Consider the following 17,654-nt stretch of genomic DNA (forward strand, 5'->3'; position numbering starts at 1 on the left):
TTCTGTACAAAGGAGGAGACCACGCCATGCTGCATCACATGGAAAGTCCTGCAGACATGACTGCGTTTCCCATCCGCAGTGTTATACAGGATGATAACAGGAGCTACACCTGACGTTATGGCAGCACATCACAAGCCTTCATCTGGTCAGATCCCAGTGACCCTGTGGAGCTGGTGGTGAGAGGTGAGGGGCCTGGTTTGGAGTCCCCGCTCTCAGCCCTGTACCCAGCCCAGCCTTCACAGAGTCTATGCCCCAAGGAGATGCTCACAGCCAGGATCTGCCTGGGGCCTTACAGAGGGGATGCCCAGTGTGGGATCAGGAAATCAATGGATTTGTCATGCAGCCGGGGGAAGCTGCAGCAGCAGCTGTTGATGTAAGGCAGAGGGAAGGGGGTGCCCTGCCCCCAGGGCAAGCTGCAGAACAGTGAGGCCTTTCCCAGGGGGATGCTCCCTCTCAGAGTATGCCCAGAGAAGTCAGGGCCAGCAGCTGCAGAACCAGTCCCTTCCCCAGCTGATCAAATCCACTAACCCCCTGGAGGTTAGAGTGACCATAAAGGCGGAGTCGAGGGGGGAGGGGCCCAACTGCTGAGTCGCTTTTTCTACCTCTTAGCTCCCCCTGATTGCCCATTTCATCCCCTGCCCTGACAGGCTCTCATTCTAAACCTACAGGTGGAAACAACCTCACTGGGCTTGAAACATCACCATATCCAATCAGCCCAGGGACCACACGGACAGGTACCTGAGTGGGCAAATCATGCCTCGGGAATCTACTACAATGCTTTGAAGGGGTCCACAAGATGTGGACAAGGGTGATCCAGTGGGTATAGTGTACTTAGATTTTGAGAAAGCCTTTCACAAGTTCCCTCACCAAAGACTTTTAAGCAAAGTAAGTTCTCATGGGATAAGAGGGAAGGTCCTCTCCTGGATCAGTAACTGGTTAAGAGATAGGAAACAAAGGGTAGGAATAAATGGTCAATTATCAGAATGGAGAGAGTAAATAGTGGTGTCTCCCAGGGATGTGTACTGGGACCAATATTATTCAACATATTCATCAATGATTTGGGAAAAGGGGTAAACAGTGAGGTGGCAAAATTTGAAGATGACACAAAACGACTCAAGATAGTTAAGTCCCAAGCGGACCATTAAGAGTTACAAAGGGATCTCACAAAACTGGGTGTCTGGGCAACAAAATGGCAGATGAAATTCCATGTTGAGAAATGCAAAGTAATGCTCATTGGAAAACATAATCCAAACTATACATATAAAATGGTGGGGTCTAAATTAACTGTTATCATTCAGGAAAGAGATCGTAGAGTCATTGTGGATAGTTCTTTGAAAATATCCACTCAATGTGCAGCGGCAGTCAAAAATGTGAACAGAATTTAGGGAATCATTAAGAAAGGGATAGATAATAGAACAGAAAATATCATATTGCCCCTCTATAAATCCATGGTATGCCCACATCTTGAATACTGTGTGCAGATGTCGTTGCCCCATATCAAAAAAGATATGCTGGAATTGGAAAAGGTACAGAAAAGGGCAACAAAAATGATTGGGGGGCATGGAACAGTTCCATATGAGGGAAGATTAATAAGACAGGGACTTTTTAGCTTGGAAAAGGGACAACTAAGGGGGGGGGATGGTAGAGGTCTGTAAAATCATGACTGGTGTGGAGAAAGTAAATAAGGCAGTGTTATTTACTCCTTCTCATAACACAAGAACCAGGGGTCACCAAATGACATTAGTAGGCAGCGGGTTTAAAACAAACGAAAGGAAGTACTTCTTCACACAACACACAGCCAACCTGTGGAACTCTTTGCCAGATGATGTTGTGAAGGCCAAGACTATAACAGGGTTCCAAAAAAAAACCCAGATAAATTGATGGAGGATAGGTCCATCCATGGCTATTAGCCAAGATGGGCAGGAATGGTGTCCCTAGCCTCTGTTTGCCAGAAGCTGGGAATGGGTGACATGGGATGGGTCACTTGTTGATTACCTGTTCTGTTCATTCCCTCTGGGGCACCTGGCATTGGCCACTGTCCGAAGACAGGTTACTGGGCTAGATGGACCTTTGGTCTTACATAGTATGGCCACTCTTATGTTCTTATGGGATGGGGACTCTGTGGAATCACAGATTAAAGGGGCAACTCTAGATCTGAGGGAGGCGGAGGCAGGATCCCTGACCCCAGGGTTAGCTGCAGAGCAGAGAGGTCTTTCAGGTCTGTTCCTGTTCTGGGGGCGCACAGAGGAGTTGAGGCTCAGAGGCTGCCCAGCTGGCCTCTTCCATCTATCCTTCATTAAATAGCTAGATGGGTAGCTAGATCCAGGGGTAATGGATCAGAATCCGGCCCTCAACCCATTGCTGTCAGAGGGTGACTCTGGATTAACCCTGGAGGAGCTGAGTTCAGAATCCAGCCCTGATACTTCCAAGAACTCCACAGACCTGTGCTGTCCTTTCACAGCCCTCACGAGGCGCCTGGATTTCAGCTGGGGCAACATCCTCCGTCTGGGTCTGGTCTCCGGGGTTCTGCTGGCCCTGGTGCTGATCATGGCCGAGGCTGGTTACTGCTGGAAGGAGACTCCAGGTGACATGACCCCCCTCTCTTATCCCTTCCCCCACCCCAGGACAAGGCCCCCCAAGTCTGCCAAGCCCCTCTGAACATGGGGGTACCTCATCTGCACATAACCCTTGGGCAGCTGGCCCAGCTCCTGTTCCACCTGTCAGTGGGGGGAAGAGTCACACCAGGGTGTCCCCTGCACACACTGAGGCTGCTATGAAGGGTGTGTGATGTCCAGAGATGCCCCTTCCCACTGTGAGCTGGAGCCACCCCAATGCCTGGCCCTACCCCACTCTGAGTGCCCCAGGTGGGTAGGTCTGTGGTGGCGGGTGGGGGGGTGGGGAGCAGTGCACACAGACACTAGGTCTCTTTCTGGCCAGCAGCTCCCACCTCTCCAGCCCCTGGAAACCTACCCACCCTGGGCTGCTGTCTTGTGCTCCCCTCCCCTCAATCCCATCCCAGTCAGGGGGCTTGGGCCTGTGGGGTGACACTGGCCCCTCTAACCCGCCGTCTCTCTGTGCTTACAGGGGAGCCTGGATCCAGCCATGCAGAGACGAAGATCTCCCTAGGGAAAGAGCCCTATCTGCTTGGAGGGCTCCACAGGGCAGAAAAGCCACTCTCCCTTCCCCCAGGAAATCCCTGCTTCAGGGAATCTCACATTTATTCCATGGTGCTCCCAACTCAACAGCTGGACCCTTGGGAGCAAACTCTCGACCCCCGGCACCGAGCACACCAGTCCCTGCGTCACCAGCTAAGGGAGCACCTGCCAGGGCCCCAGGGGGTGGGGAAGCAGGGCCGTAGCAGAGCCCCGTGCAGGGAAGGTGCTGCCTATGTCTGTGGGAAGCCCAGGGTGGGGTGTGGGGGGCTGGGCGCTGTATAGGGCCCCCTCAATAAATAACCCCTTCCCTGCCAGATTCCCTGCTCCTCCTGCTCCCTGCTGGGGATATGACCTGAGAAGATGAGGGAAGGCCGTTAGTGCTTCCTTAGCCAGAGCATTTGCTTCCCGACCTCAGGGGATGAGCCGGATCCCTGAGTATGCCCCGGAGCCAAGGTCAGACTAGGGGGGTGGAGCAGAGCGAGATTCCCTGATCATAAGAATGGCCATACTGGGTCTGTTCAGCCCAGTGTCCTGTCTGCTGGGGGGAGCGTGGGGCAGGGGATCTGGGTGCAGGGAGAAGGGGACAGGAGACACCTCGGGGACATGTTAATGCCGGGGCCATTTCTCCCCAGACTCAGGAATCGCTCTGATACCAGAAAAAAGAAAAGGAGTACTTGTGGCACCTTAGAGACTAACCAATTTATTTAAGCATAAGCATCCGATGAAGTGAGCTGTAGCTCACAAAAATTTATGCTCAAATAAATTGGTTAGTCTCTAAGGTGCCACAAGTCCTCCTTTTCTTTTTGCAGACACCGACTGACACGGCTGCTACTCTGAAATCTGATACCAGAAGGGATCTGCTGGCCTGAGCCCGGCACCGTCCAGCCCAACATGTGGCTCTCCGTGCACATGCAGCCAATCTGTCACCTCCAGGGAAAACAGCCACCTCGGCCAATGTGTGAGCACGACCCAGCACCCACTTGGGAATGGGATGGGGCAAAGAAGAGCCGGAGACAGCCCTTCCTGGATGGGCACCGACACTGCCATTGCAGTGCAGGGATCCCAGCACACAACCTGTCCCGCACACAGAGCACCCCAGAACCCTGCAATCCCTCCCTCCGCATTGCCAGGCTGGGCTGGGAGCCAGGACCCCAACCCCCAGGGGAGAAAAGAGCCAGGAGCCTCTGTGTACAGGGGAATTGTCTCCCCCAAAGCAGAGCAGGGTCCCAGCCAGAAGGGGTGGCTCAGAGATGTTATCTCCCAGCAGGGCAAGGCTCCCGAGGACCCCATCCTGCAGAATCCCAGCTCCTGAGATAGAGTGACCGGCCCCCTGTGCATGGAGACATGAGGTCTGGCCCCTGGCACGGAAATAAAGTCATTTACTGCTCCCCCAACCCCGGGGTGTCTGTCCTGGTCTCTCTCTGGAGCTTCAGTTCTCTGTTGCCTCAGTCCCTGCAGTAGGATCCCCCACTCTATACATCACCCGGCTCCCTCCCCCAGCTCTCACCCCCTCCCCAGTAGCTGATCCCATCTCTGTAGGGATGGACCCTACTGTCCTGGGTCCCATCTGCCCCCTTGGACCTTCTCCCCAGCTCTCCTGGGCCCTGCTGGGTCACCAGGAGGATTTTTCTCCACCCCGCCTCCATCACCCCTCCTCAGCCTGGGGTGGGGGGAGTGTCTCCCAGCACCCCAGTCTCTGAAGAGCCCCCAGAATCCTCCCAGAATTTCCAGAGCATTCTCTGCCCTATATATCCCCTGGGTGGCTCCTGCCCCTACCTATGGAGCTGCCCCTCAGGCCATCGGGGGCAGAATTGTTCTTCCCAACCCTGCTGAGCCATGGCAGCATGAGCTGGTGTGTGTGTGGGGGGGTGATGCTCCGTACCTCGGGGGAACATCCTACACCCCCATGTTCATCCTTGTAAAATGACTGTGTGGTATCCAATCCAAAGTTTGTCAGGTCGGCTGTCTTCGGATGGGGAATCCAGTATGTCCTTTGGTCCATTGTTCCTGTGTTAATTTCTCTCTCTCTTAACAAATTGTTGCTGTATTTTCAGTCTGAATTTGTTTGGCTTCAACTTCCAGCCAATGCATCTTGTTATAACTTTAAAAAGCGTTGCATTCTAATAGTTGATGTTTAACATCCTCGCTAGGTGCAACTGGAATAGAAAGTATTTCACTATTACTGTAGGATATGGATACGTCATTCCACTTCTTCCCAAATACAGAACAGAAATATTTGTAATACTTCTCCTTTTTCTGCATCATGATTTACAGTTGTACCATCCCTCATCTCCAACTGCACAAAACTGATTGCTAGGATATTTTGTTTTCCATATGTTTCAAGAACTCCTTATTGTCCTTATCTTAAAATGCCATAGATTTTTCATTGATATTATTAGATTTTTCTTATCAAGTGTCTACAATTCCTAACTCCTCAGTTGCACCTATTGAGATGAAGTTCCCCATTTCCTAGTTGTTTAATATTATCATTTGTTATTTCTGCTTTCACTTCACTGATAACCAGGATGGGGGTTTAGCTGAAGAAGCCACTTTCCCAATTTGCTGAATTTTGTGTTTTGGGGGCATCTGATACATCTTAAACCACGCCCCAGCATTGGTCACATTTAGGGTTGCCAACTTTCTATTTGCAGACAACCGGACCTCCCTTCCCTGCCTCTTTCCCAAAGTCCCTGCCCCTTTCCCGCCGCTTTTCACAAGACCCCGCCCCTGCCCCATCCTTTCCCTCAAGCCCCTACCCCTGTTCGCTCCTCTCCTCCCCATCCCCCCCCTCGCTGCTCTCTCTCCTCCCCCTTCCTTGTAGCTGGCTCCTCTCCTCTCCACTTCCCTTCTCCACTCCCACTGGGATCCCTCTGTCACCGAGCTGCAGCCTGACATGAAGTCTCCTGCCTGCCCAGATGCAGGTAGGAGGCGGCCCCAGCTGAGCGGGGTCTGGCTCGGGTTGATGACCCGGCACCTCTCCCTTCCCGCCCGCAGTAACCAGACTATTGGTGTCTGGTCAGTACATCTGACTGGACACTGCCAAGTCCCCTTTTTGACCGGACTTTCTGGTTGAAAATTGGGTACCTGGCAACCCTAGTCACATTTTAATCGGTCAAAACAAGGTCTAATATCCAATTACCTTGACTAGGTTGCAATATTTATTTTTATTTACTCTGGGATGAAAGAAGCGAATGTAGCCGTCAGGGACTCCAGAATGACCTGAGGGGAGCTAAAAGAAAAGGAGTACTTGTGGATGCATCCGATGAAGTGAGCTGTAGCTCACGAAAGCATATGCTCAAATAAATTGGTTAGTCTCTAAGATGCCACAAGTACTCCTTTTCTTTTTGTGAATACAGACTAACACGGCTGTTACTCTGAAACCTGAGGGGAGCTGGGATCAGAATCTAGCCCTGTTGCCTTTGCAGGCGATGGGTGACTCTGGCTTGATCCCGGGCAACCTGATCAGGGTGCAGGATATTGTTTCCATTTTGGAGTGAAGGTTCAGGTCTCAGCTCCTCTTTTCCCTGACTCAGCTCCCCATTATTAATACAAACGTTCCCCCAGCCCTCTGGCCCCTTTGGTACTCAGCGCCCAGCCTCTCACGCTGCCTGAACAGGCAACTCACCCTTGTCTCCGATCCTGCCCCACTGACACAAGTGCTGGCCTCAGACCCTCGCCCCCAGGCACAAGCTGGCACTCATGGAGAAAAAGGGCAGTGAGCTCACACCACATGATGGGACAGCGAGGGACCCCTCAGTGCTGCTCCAAATACCCCAGTCCCCAGCTCCACGGAGCCTGATGCCCCAGGAGCTCAAATGAAGAACTGAGCAGGGGGCTGCAGGCACAGGGAGCCTGTGATGCTCAGTGAGAGCAAACCAAGGTCCCTGCCACTCCCAACAAACCACATCCCCATAAACTGCTGCCCACGTCTCTGTGCTGCACAGGGGACACCCAGGGGAACTGGGGGGATGAGCTGTGTTAATTCCACCAATCTGACCAGACCAGAATCTGGGTGCAAGCTGTTACCCCCAACTCTGCTGGATCTGGGACTGTAGGGGTCTGGTGGTCAGAGCATGTGTTACACTGCCAGACCAGGGATGGTTTTAAAAATGGAATTTTATTAAACTTAATGTCCAACTCCCCAAACAAACAAACAACTCTCCCGCTGGGCCCCCCGGAGAACAACAGAAACCCTCCTGGGGGTGCAGCTTGCATCCCCACTGTTCCTCTTTAGCCTCGCTAGCAGATCTCCAAACCCTTAAAGGGACAGGGCACAGCCTTAGAGATACAGGATGCAGGTATGTAGAACCCTGACATTCCCATATCAGTGCTACACTCCTCCTGTGGAAATATAATATCCCCCAAATACTCCCATTAACAAAATATAAAACGTTCCGTCCAGCCATTTGGCTTATTAGCAGACACCTACGACTTCCACAAGCTCGTGCTTTCGGTCTCAGATGAGCTTTTGTCTTGCTCCTTTTTCATCAGATCTGGAAACTTTTGCATCTCTCTTTGGTTTAATTCACATTAAGCAGGAAATGTCTGTGTCAAGGCTTGTTCCATTGCCCAACCAAATCGCCAGTTCTGAACAGTTTAAATCCCCAGAGATCCTCAGATCTTATGAAATACCAGCTCCCACATGGTAAGTGGTATAACCATGTAACACAAAGTCATTAGACATAAAAAACATCTACTCAAGAAACATAAAACTAACTACGTAGCGCTATCGACCCCTTTTGTAGAGCAATATCCAACACCAGAACCCAATGTCTCTTCATTTACAATAATCTTGGAGAGAATGCAGGATAAGATACAGGAATAGGTACTAGGTACAGCATGTAAACACAAGGATAAACCCATGGTGCATGCACCAGTAGCTGGAATTAGACACTGATGAGTAGGTTCATAGGTCAGTGTCTGGGGGGCTCTTCCCTCTCTAGTCAGAGGACCTCATGTGACAATGGGTTGTTCTCGAGATCTGTCCTCTTGTGCACTGATGGTTTCCGGGTCCATGGTCACATTTTGCCATTCATGTCTTTCATTGGCTGATGTGGATGTCACATCAGACTAGTCATCTGTCTTCAAGTTTACAAGATCAACAACACCCCATTTCCCAGCCGTGGAAGGAATGTTTCTGCCTCTGAATTCAGAGTCACCACGCCATGGGTACCATGTTGTTTGTCTTTGCTCTCACTATCAGAATCACTGGAGTCCAAATTCTGTCCTTAGAGAGGCTTGGTCTACACTACAGCCTACTTCAGTATCACTTACGTCGCTCAGGGGTGTGATTAATCCACACCCTCTGAGTGACATAGTTATACCGACCTTAACCCCCTGTGTAGACAGTGCTCTCCCGCCAACATAGCTACTGCCTCTCGCGGGGTGGACTTATTATGCTGACAGGAGAGCGCTCTCCCATCAGCATAGAGCATCTTCACCAGATGCGCTACAGTGGAGCAGCTGCATCGGTGCATCTGTGCCGCTGTAGCGCTTCTAGCAGAGACTCGCCCTTAGATTTCCAGTTTTGCTTATTTCCCTTGATCTCTGTATCTTCTGCCGTGGTGCTGTGCAGCACAGTGTCATATCCAAGGGCAAGAAAACCCAGAGAAGCAAAAACTTGTGGTGACAAACTCTATCACCTCCTTCTCCACCTTCTGCCGTTACTCTGTGAACTCTCCCCTTTCCTTTCAGGTTCTAACATGAATTTTATCTTCCCAATAGGATGTTAGTTTGCCTGGTCCCCTTCCTGACAAGTACTCCTGTCCCCTGGCCAGAGGGCAGCACCGTACACTTTCTGACCATAATGATTCTTACCACGAATAGCAGAGTTTTGAGAACATATTGAGGCCAGTTCATAAACGTCTTTCAATTGCTGTTTCTGTGTCTCAGCATATTCTTTATGGTTCCTAGGTACAGAGTTCATAGGTAGAGCAAATGCAATGACAATAGACAAATGTGATTATCTTCAAGATAATAAATAGAAGGGTGGGAACTCGTAGCATCATTTTGTGTACAGTTATAGGCATAGATGGTCTTATGGTCTTATTAAGGGAGTCCTTCCAGTCTGATTTTTGTTCTTCTGGCAAGGTTATCAATGTAGCCAGCAGAATTTGATTCAGCCTTTCCACTTGCCCATTGCCCTGTGGGTGGTATGGGGTTATGGGAGAAGTTTAAATCTTACTGTAGTACTCTACCCTTTGGAGAAAAAAAAACTATTTTCAAACTCTGCTCCTTATTGATGATGGATTCTTTTGGGGAAATCAAATCTTAAAACAAACTAATTGAAGATCTTGTCTGTCACTGTCTTTCCTGAGTTTTTGGTGGTAGGGTAGACTTTGACAAACCAAGTAAAGTGATCCACCGAGGCTCAGATGTATTCCTATCTTTCTTTGCTTCTTCCTAGATGGAAGAAGCCTATGGATACAAGTACAAATGCTTCTGTTGTAACTAAGTGAGTAAGGTGCCACCAGACTCCTGGTTGTTTCTGTGGCTACAGGCTAACACGGCTACCCCCTGGTACTTGTTGTAACTATGGTAGTTAGATGAAATCTGGTACGCTGGTGAGGTTTCTTTTGCTTGGTGCACACACAAACTCTAGTGACACAATGTTCGATGTACAACATCCTCCTGTGTTCTCTTGGTTATTTGGTTTGTGCCCCAAAAACTTATACTGAAGCATTTTAGCAATAGCTGGATCTTTCTTCTGAGTTGCCAAAATGTCTTCTCCTGGAATAAGTTTTATGGTGGATGTAATGCCCATGAAGGAGACTTCTACTGTCAAAGGATTGGTAGTAAAAACTACTAACCTGGACACCTTGCCATCAGTTTGTATATCCAAGGAGTTTGACTGCTTTAACAACACCTGTGCTCTCCTCTCTTCTGTGCATCCTGTCACTATCAAGGGGAATTCCTGATAAAGCGTTAGATTTCCCTAGATGATATTTAACTACAGTAGAACCTCAGAGTTACGAACACCTTGGGAAAGGAGGTTGTTCGTAACTCTGAAATGTTCGTAATGCTGAACAAAATGTTATGGTTGTTCTTTCAAAAGTTTACAACTGAGCATTGACTTAATATAGCTTTGAAACTTTACCATGCAGAAGAAAAATCCTGCTTTCCCTTTATTTTTTTAGCAGTTTATGTTTAATACACTACTGTACTGTATTTGTTTTTTCTCTCTCTGTTGCTGCTGCCTGATTGTGTATTTCAGGTTCCAAATAAGGTGCATGGTTGGCTGGTCAGTTCATAACTCTGATGTTCATAACTCAGGTTTTCTACCGTATGAAGTTAAAGTCAGCTAATTCTGCAACCCACCGGTGCTCTATGGGGTTCAGCCTGGCAGTGGTGGAGATGTAGGTTAGCACATTATTATCTCTGTTAACTGTGAAGGATTGTGCATCGCAGATTTAGTCTACTAAATAAATAAATGGTCAGTTTTCGGAGTGGAGAGAGGTAAATAGCAAGGTCCCCAGGGATCTGTACTGGGACCGCTGCTGTTCAACATATTCATCAATGATCTGGGAAAGGGGGTACACAATTTTGGCAGGCTCAGCTTAGTTTTTCACTCCAGCTAGCTCCTGAAGCTCAATCCTGGGCAAACTGCCCTGATGACAGTTTCCATTCTCTCTGTCTCAGTGGTCTCCTTGGGAACACCATTTGCAATTTGATCAGCCAAACTGCTTTGGTTTAGCCTGTCCTTTTGCAGGGAGTTCCTAAACTGTCCTGTTATTTTAAAGTCTTTCTTTAACACTGGTTTTCTTTTCTGGGATGGGATTGACAGATCTTTTGCTCCTCTTTTGCTGTAGCAATGGCTTGTAAAATCTTCTCTCTTAATGCCAGCAATGTAAGACAATCCCTGATTTTCCAGCGGGTTTGGCTCTTCACTATTGAAATGAATTCTTGTATATTTGGGTAAGGTCAAAGAGCTTTTGGCTGCAGTTTCACTGTGATGTGTCCCAGAAATGCCCAGGGAGTCACAGACTTCTCTTAAATGCTCATCCTTTAGCTGGTATCAGAGTCCTCCTACCTCCACTACTGGTCTTTTAACTCTCTCCCAGCCATAGCGCTTGCAACCAATGAAATCTTCCCTGGCAGCTTTCTCTGGAGCAGTCTGCAGCAGTTTAGTGGGTTCATCTCTTGGAGAGGTCAGATCATTGCAATTCAGCCCCTCCTGTCTGGGCTCACCAAATCTTACAATCCCGGAGCAGGGGCGGTTTGAATAGTGGAGTCTTATTAAACTTAGTATCCACAGAACAAACAAGAGCTTCAAGCCTTTTCTGGTTCCCTTGGGAGTGCTACACTGCAGCTGAATTGAGCCGAGGCGAACGTATGGCTCCTCTCAGAGAGTGCACAAAAGACACGAAGTGATGGGGCTTGTTTCCCTTCTGGGGAGCTGCATTCACTCAGCTGGCGGGGGAGGGATAGCTCAGTAGTTTGAGCATTGGTCTGCTAAACCCAGGATTGTGAGTTCAATCCTTGAGGGAGCCATTTAGGGATCTGGGGCAAAAACTGGGGATTGGCCCTGCTTTGAGCAGGGGGTTGGACTAGATGGCCTCCCGAGGTCCCTTCCAACCCTGATATTCTATGATGCTAGAACAGGCCAGCAGGGGAGCATCTCCTCTTGTGCAGGGAGTCATCTCAGGAGAAGCACAAGGAACAGAACAGCCTTTGGACTGTACACATCTGTCCTAGACTACACAACACCTCTTCTCTCCTCCTCGCTTCATCTTCAGTGAGCAGTATTTTCCTGCACACCGTCTGCTCTGACCCCTTCTGTTGATACACAAAAAGTGTTCATGGGAACATTGCTGGCGCCAGGACTGCCAGGGCACTAGCGCGTGTGCACACTTAATCACCTTTGCCAGCGCTGGGCGTTTCCACAGCAACAGGCTGCGTCGGCAAGAGGTGTGTGGCTCCGGGGTCGTCATCCCAGCATCCCTCATGCCGCCACCAGGCACGTTGTCTTGTGTGGGCTTTTTGCAGTGCATCGTGGGATACGAGCACCCCTCTCAGGGAATTTTAGCATTTAGGGTGCGGGACAGATATGGCAATGTCCTGGCACATCCTGGGCGAACCTACCTGAATTAAGTGTAAGTCACTTTGGAGTCCATTGTATTAAAAATGCAAAGTTTCTGTATTATTGGGGGTTGTACAAAATTTCTCTAGGGGGGAGGCGTGGCCAGTGTAAACCTCCAGAAGCATTATGAGCTTCAAAGGACTATTTCAAACAACTCGCCAGACAAACAAAGTTACATGGGGTTCTGGGGAAATACCTGGGGGAGGCAAATGCACGTTACTAGGCATGGCAGGGTGTAGAGGATTCATGCATGAGTCCCCACTGACAAAAAAAACAACCACTTTGTTGGGAGCTGTTCTTCGTTTGGTCCCTGTAAGAGTTGCTTTGGCAGGAAGGGGCAGAAGAGGAATGGAGGAAGGACCCAATAGCCATCACAGCCAAAACATGGAGTAAAAACAAAGGACAGATTTGTACCCACACATTCAGAACACACGAGATTACCAGTCCATTGCTTTAATGACTTGGCTAACTCATCATGCGAAAGGACCCCATTGCCACCAGCTGTCCTTTGATCAGCCAAAGTCAGGAATAGAAGACATGGCCGTTAAAGCCTACGGTGGTGCAGAGATATCTAGTAAGAGTCCCTGTGATAAATGAAGGTGGGGGGAGCTCCCTTTTATGGACACCCAGCCAGCCAGTTAGCTATGAAGTCCCTCTTGGTGGCTGTTCTCTGCTTGCTTTACCTGTAAAGGCTTAAAAAGTCCCCCAGATAAAAGAAAGGGAGTGGGCACCTGACCAAAAGAGCCAATGGGAAAGCTAGAACTTTTTAAAATGGGGAAAAAACGTCTGATGTTGTTCTCCAGGAAAGAGGGGGACGGGGAGCAGTTATGCTATGAGAAGCTCTAAGCCAGATATGATCATAGAGCATCAGATCATACCTAGAACAACTTATTTGGAACCCCCAGATGTGTAAGTAGATCAGGAATGTTTAGAAAGACACAATTAGGTTTATTTCTGTTTATTTCTTATGGCTAGTGGACTCTTCTGTGCTAACCCCAGGTGCTTTTGTTTGCTTGTAACCTTTAAGCTGAACCCCCAAGAAAGCTATTTTGGGTGCTTAATTTTTGGAATTGCTCTTTTAAAATCTAGCAAAAGCCTAAGTTCCAGATGTATTTTCTTTCTTTTTGTTTCTAATAAAATTGACTTTTTTTAAGAACAGGATTGCGTTTTTGGTGTCCTAAGAGGTTTGTGCATGTTTTTTAATTAGCTGGGGGCAACAACTAGTTTCCTTTGTTTTCTTTCTCAACTCTTCTCCGGAGTGGGTGGGGGTGAAAGGGCTTGAGGGTACCCCACAGGAAGGAATTCACAAGTGCGCCTTCCTGGGCTCTCAAAGGGGTTCTGCACTTGGGTGGTGGCAGCATCTATCCATCCAAGGTCAGAGAGAAGCTGTAACCTTGGGAGTTTAATACAAGCCTGGAGTGGCCAGTATTAATTTTTTGAATCCTAGCAGGCCCCCACCTTGTGCCAGAGTGGGGAATCAGCCTTGACAATCCCAGTCTTTCAAGCAGGATTCAAGTTCCGCTTAGTACAAGCCATGCTATGGCATCCGTTTTGTTGGAAGTTTTTCTTCTGCTGTTTATTGTAAGAGTTGCTTTGGCAGGAAGGACCAGAAGAGCAATGGAGGAATAACCCAGCCATGGCCAAGATAAGAAGCAAAGGCCAATGACCACAAGGGGGGTTCGAACGCAGCCATACAGAGCACAACGGATTAGCAGTCCATCGCCTTAACCAGTCAGCCAGGCCATCAGTTAAAAGGGCTCTGGTGTCACCAGCTGATCTGCTGAAGACAGTGCTGAAGCCTGTAATCATGCTAGTGTTGGGGAAGCCTCCTGCAAGATTCCCATTCTCGAGAGGTGGTTGTGAGTCCTGGCGGGTGAAAGACATGCTACGGCAATTGCTCCCTAGCTGCTGCCACCAGAACAAGGAGGAAAGGCCAAAGATAAATGTGGTGTTTGAAATCACATGGACAGATCACAATGGAAGTGCTGGGACATCAGTTGGGGTCTGTGTGTGTGTGTGTGTGTGTGTGTGTGGCTGAGTCACATGACTGACCCCATAACATGTGCTGTGTCTGTTTCTGGAGGATGCCCCAGGGTGGCTCCCGCAGGTCCCAGCCCTGGGTTATAAATAGGCTTCATAGAACTCAATTTTTAATTTTTTTTCTTTATAATTTTGACAATGTCAGTGTTGATTTTTAAGGGTTTTTAAATTTTTGTTATCAGTTTAAATGTCCACTATTGGTTAAAATCATGGGTTTTCAGCAACGTTTTTATATTTATTGATTTATATTTCACAGTGGAGGGAATTAAAGGGGGGGTGTCAGACAATAATTATTTAATGGCAGTAGATGTTGAGATGCAAAAAGTTAAAGCTTTCTAACCATTAAGACACAAATTGGCATAATCACATGTCAAAATATACAGTAAATATCCCAAAATCAACCTCTAACAATGTCTCAAGCAGCATTTCTCTTACCTTGCTTATCTGCAAATGTATGATTATTATCGATGGAAATATTTTCTTGTGGGTTTGTGTGCATGCAGGGAACTTGATGTTTACTGATATTTACCAATAACAATCTCATCCATCCAAGCCTAGTTCTAAACAGAGCCCCGCGCTATGCTTGAGATGAGCACGAAGCGTGGTCTGTGGTTGCAGGCTATGGCCCCTGTTCCCAGCACAGGAGTGTCTCCTCCCCCAACCCCAACCCCATCCCCTCGGCCCTGGCAGTATTTATAGACACACAGCCCCAGGGAGGGCAAGCAAACAGCACCCTCTGGGACAGGCCCACAGCTCTCTCCTGCTGGATCCGGCTCCCTCTCCCCAGGCCAGGCCCTGCAGGAATGAAAATTAAACCCTTTTGAAGTGAATGTGTCACTGCTCACACACGGGGCCGGACTCTGTCCTGGGGACAGGAGCATGATCCCAGAATGACACTGCTGCAAGCCGTGGGGTTCCTCTGTATTTACACACACACACAGAGCAGTGTGACTGAAGAGCATGGGCTGGGGTGTGTGCGGGAGGGCCATTTTACATAGTCTCCTCGCAGTCTCTCCAGGACATGGGCACAGAGAGCGGGAGCTGCCATAGCAATGTTCCCTCTAATTTTTTCCATCCATGTGCAGAATAAATTTTGTTATGTGCACCGAGGTATGTGCCTATGCGTGCCATCAGTAGAAACAAAAAAACTAGATATAATATATATTTTTAAAAAGTTACCATAGGGATAATTACTCCAGCCAGGACAGGTTAGGCATTTTAGAACTCACTACTCAAAGCATTAAATTTAAGGGTAAGAGAAATGAAAAATATGACATGCACAAACCAGTCAAAACACTAAAATAACACACTTTGAAAGAATAAAATTACAGAGAATATATGTGCATTACAGGAAGTACGAAGAAGTAACAACAACAATAATGTGTTGGGAGGTGAGTGTGAAAGAGACAGTGTGTGTCTGTGTGTGTGTGTGTGTGTGTGAGAGCGAGAGACAATGTGAGCTGGCTGCTGGGGAAATCTCAGAAACAGTGCACTGTCCCTTTAAGAAAGGCACTCAGTCACACTCACCGTTCAGGGCTCTGTCTTTAAGGGCTTGTCCACACTGGTACTTTACAGCGCTGCAACTGTCTCCCTCAGGGGTGTGAAAAAACACCCCCCTGAGCACTGCAAGTTTCAGCGCTGTAAAGTGCCAGTGTAGACAGTGCACCAGCGCTGGGAGCCGTGCTCCTCCATGCTATTCCCCTCGTGGAGGTGGGTTTTTTAGAGCGCTTTAACGTTGCCAGTGAAGACACGCCCTCAGATAAAGTTCAGATCTCACCACAGAGGAGCGCCTGCGGGCTGCTTCTTGGAGCTACTTCTTGTTGCCCCATGTTTATCAGTTACACCCCCCCCCCCCATCTATTCTCATTAGTGAGTTACTCCCCTTGGCCCCGAGTCTCATGGACACGTCGCTGCACAATTACGCAGCCCACAGACCCCTCTCTAATCCCAGCCGCCCTCTGGTCTGCCCCGGTGACCCAGGAACTTCTTGGTGCCAACTGACCGAGGGCAGAGGGGTGCAGAGAGTTTTATGGGATCCCCTGGGTGAGATATATGCACAATAGCTCACCAAAGGGTGGCCTGAGAGGTCTCTACCAAGAGCCCGTAGCCCACTGGGCATCATCATTGCTGCAAGGTGTTTGTATGGGACATAGCTTAAGAGAGATGTGAAAAGTAAGAGATTAGGCTCCAGAAGTGTTGAAGAAAAGCTCGTCTCCTGCGCCATGGCAATCCCTTCGGCTGAGCCAATCATTACACAGAACAAAGCACAGCTGTGGAGACAGGTTATATGCACTGTCTGGGCCAGATGCGGGCTTGAGAATCTACAAAGGGCTTATAGATCATAGAATATCAGGGTTGGAAGGGACCTCAGGAGGTCATCTAGTCCAACCCCCTGCTCAAAGCTGGACCAATCCCCAATTTTTGCCCCAGATTCCTAAATGGCCCCCTCAAGGATTGAACTCACAACCCTGGGTTTAGCAGGCCAGTGCTCAAACCACTGAGCTATCCCTCCCCCCAGCTACACTTATAGTGGCTTGGCTACACTTACAGTGCTGCTTAGTGAAGACGCTACCTATGAGAGAGCTCAGCGTAGGTATTCCACCTCCATGAGAGGTGGTAGCTAGGCCAAAGGGAGAAGCCCTCCTGTCGACACAGTGCTGTCTGCACTGTGGGATAGGTCAGTATAACTGCGTAGCTCAGGGATGTGGATTTTCCCCACCCTTGATCGATGTAGTTAGACTGACATACACTGATAGTGTAGACCAAGCCTAGGACAAAGGACCCCCAGGATAAGTCTCCGAAAAGAGACCTCCTCTGGGAAGAGACAATGGTCTCTACCTAAAAAGAAAGAGGAGAGGGGACAAGAGCTCCCTTTCACCCAGGAGGCGGCTGACAGTGTTTGTCTCAGGAACAGGAGATCACAGCCAAGCCTGGAGTAAAACCCTGGAAGGACTGTGGGGTGAGCGTTGCTCTACCAGACAGAAAAGTATCTCGTTCAGTGAGTCTAGGCTCTAGTCAAGGTGGTTTGATTTTATTGGCCATGGAACCATTTCTTTCCAACCCTTCTCTTTGCTACTCCTCGAATCTCTACACTCTGTGAAATCACTTGTCTTTGGTCACTATGAAGGGATCTAGAGCTGTGCGTTGATCGGGGTGGTGATTGGAGGTGGAGCTGGTCAGCTGGGGGCCCTGTTCCTTTGGGAGCAGCGGATCTATGACTGCTGTGAGTGCCCTGTGGGACAGGGGCTGGGTGCTGCAGGGGGATGCTCAGAGGGCTGGGGGCTGGAGTGTGCCTATTGCCAACCTGGAGAGAGGCCACCCCACGAGGCCTAGAGGGCACGGCTTGTGTGGCCTGTAGCCAGGGGAGTCGGAAAGCTGAT

The 17,654-nt window shown here is 49.0% G+C and overlaps 1 protein-coding gene across 2 annotated transcripts; it reads left to right on the forward strand.

Annotated features, from left to right (window-relative positions):
* Positions 1 to 79: 79 nt before the first annotated feature.
* Positions 80 to 5,397, forward strand: LOC119564979. 2 transcript variants are annotated; one of them, XR_005223722.2, is made up of 4 exons: positions 80 to 183; positions 669 to 734; positions 2,462 to 2,584; positions 3,085 to 5,397. XR_005223722.2 is itself a non-coding variant. In XM_037888733.2 (2 exons), exons 1-2 carry the CDS (start codon positions 2,332 to 2,334, stop codon positions 3,435 to 3,437), a joined length of 606 nt encoding a protein of 201 aa, XP_037744661.1. In that variant the 5' UTR covers positions 2,118 to 2,331; the 3' UTR covers positions 3,438 to 3,883. The 2 variants fall into 2 exon arrangements, 1 of the variants encoding a protein (XP_037744661.1); XM_037888733.2 differs by lacking the exons at positions 80 to 183; positions 669 to 734 and having other exon boundaries at positions 2,118 to 2,584; positions 3,085 to 3,883.
* The last annotated feature ends 12,257 nt before the right edge of the window (positions 5,398 to 17,654 follow it).

The sequence above is a fragment of the Chelonia mydas genome, chromosome 23 (assembly GCF_015237465.2).
Source record: "Chelonia mydas isolate rCheMyd1 chromosome 23, rCheMyd1.pri.v2, whole genome shotgun sequence".
In the NCBI taxonomy this organism is placed as follows: domain Eukaryota; kingdom Metazoa; phylum Chordata; order Testudines; family Cheloniidae; genus Chelonia; species Chelonia mydas.

Excerpts from the sequence above, each read along its gene's own strand:
- LOC119564979 (XM_037888733.2), top strand. The coding sequence starts at position 2,332 with ATGGATCAGAATCCGGCCCTCAACCCATTGCTGTCAGAGGGTGACTCT. Across the intron at positions 2,585-3,084 it reads CTGCTGGAAGGAGACTCCAG|GGGAGCCTGGATCCAGCCAT; the intron begins GTGACATGACCC and ends CTGTGCTTACAG.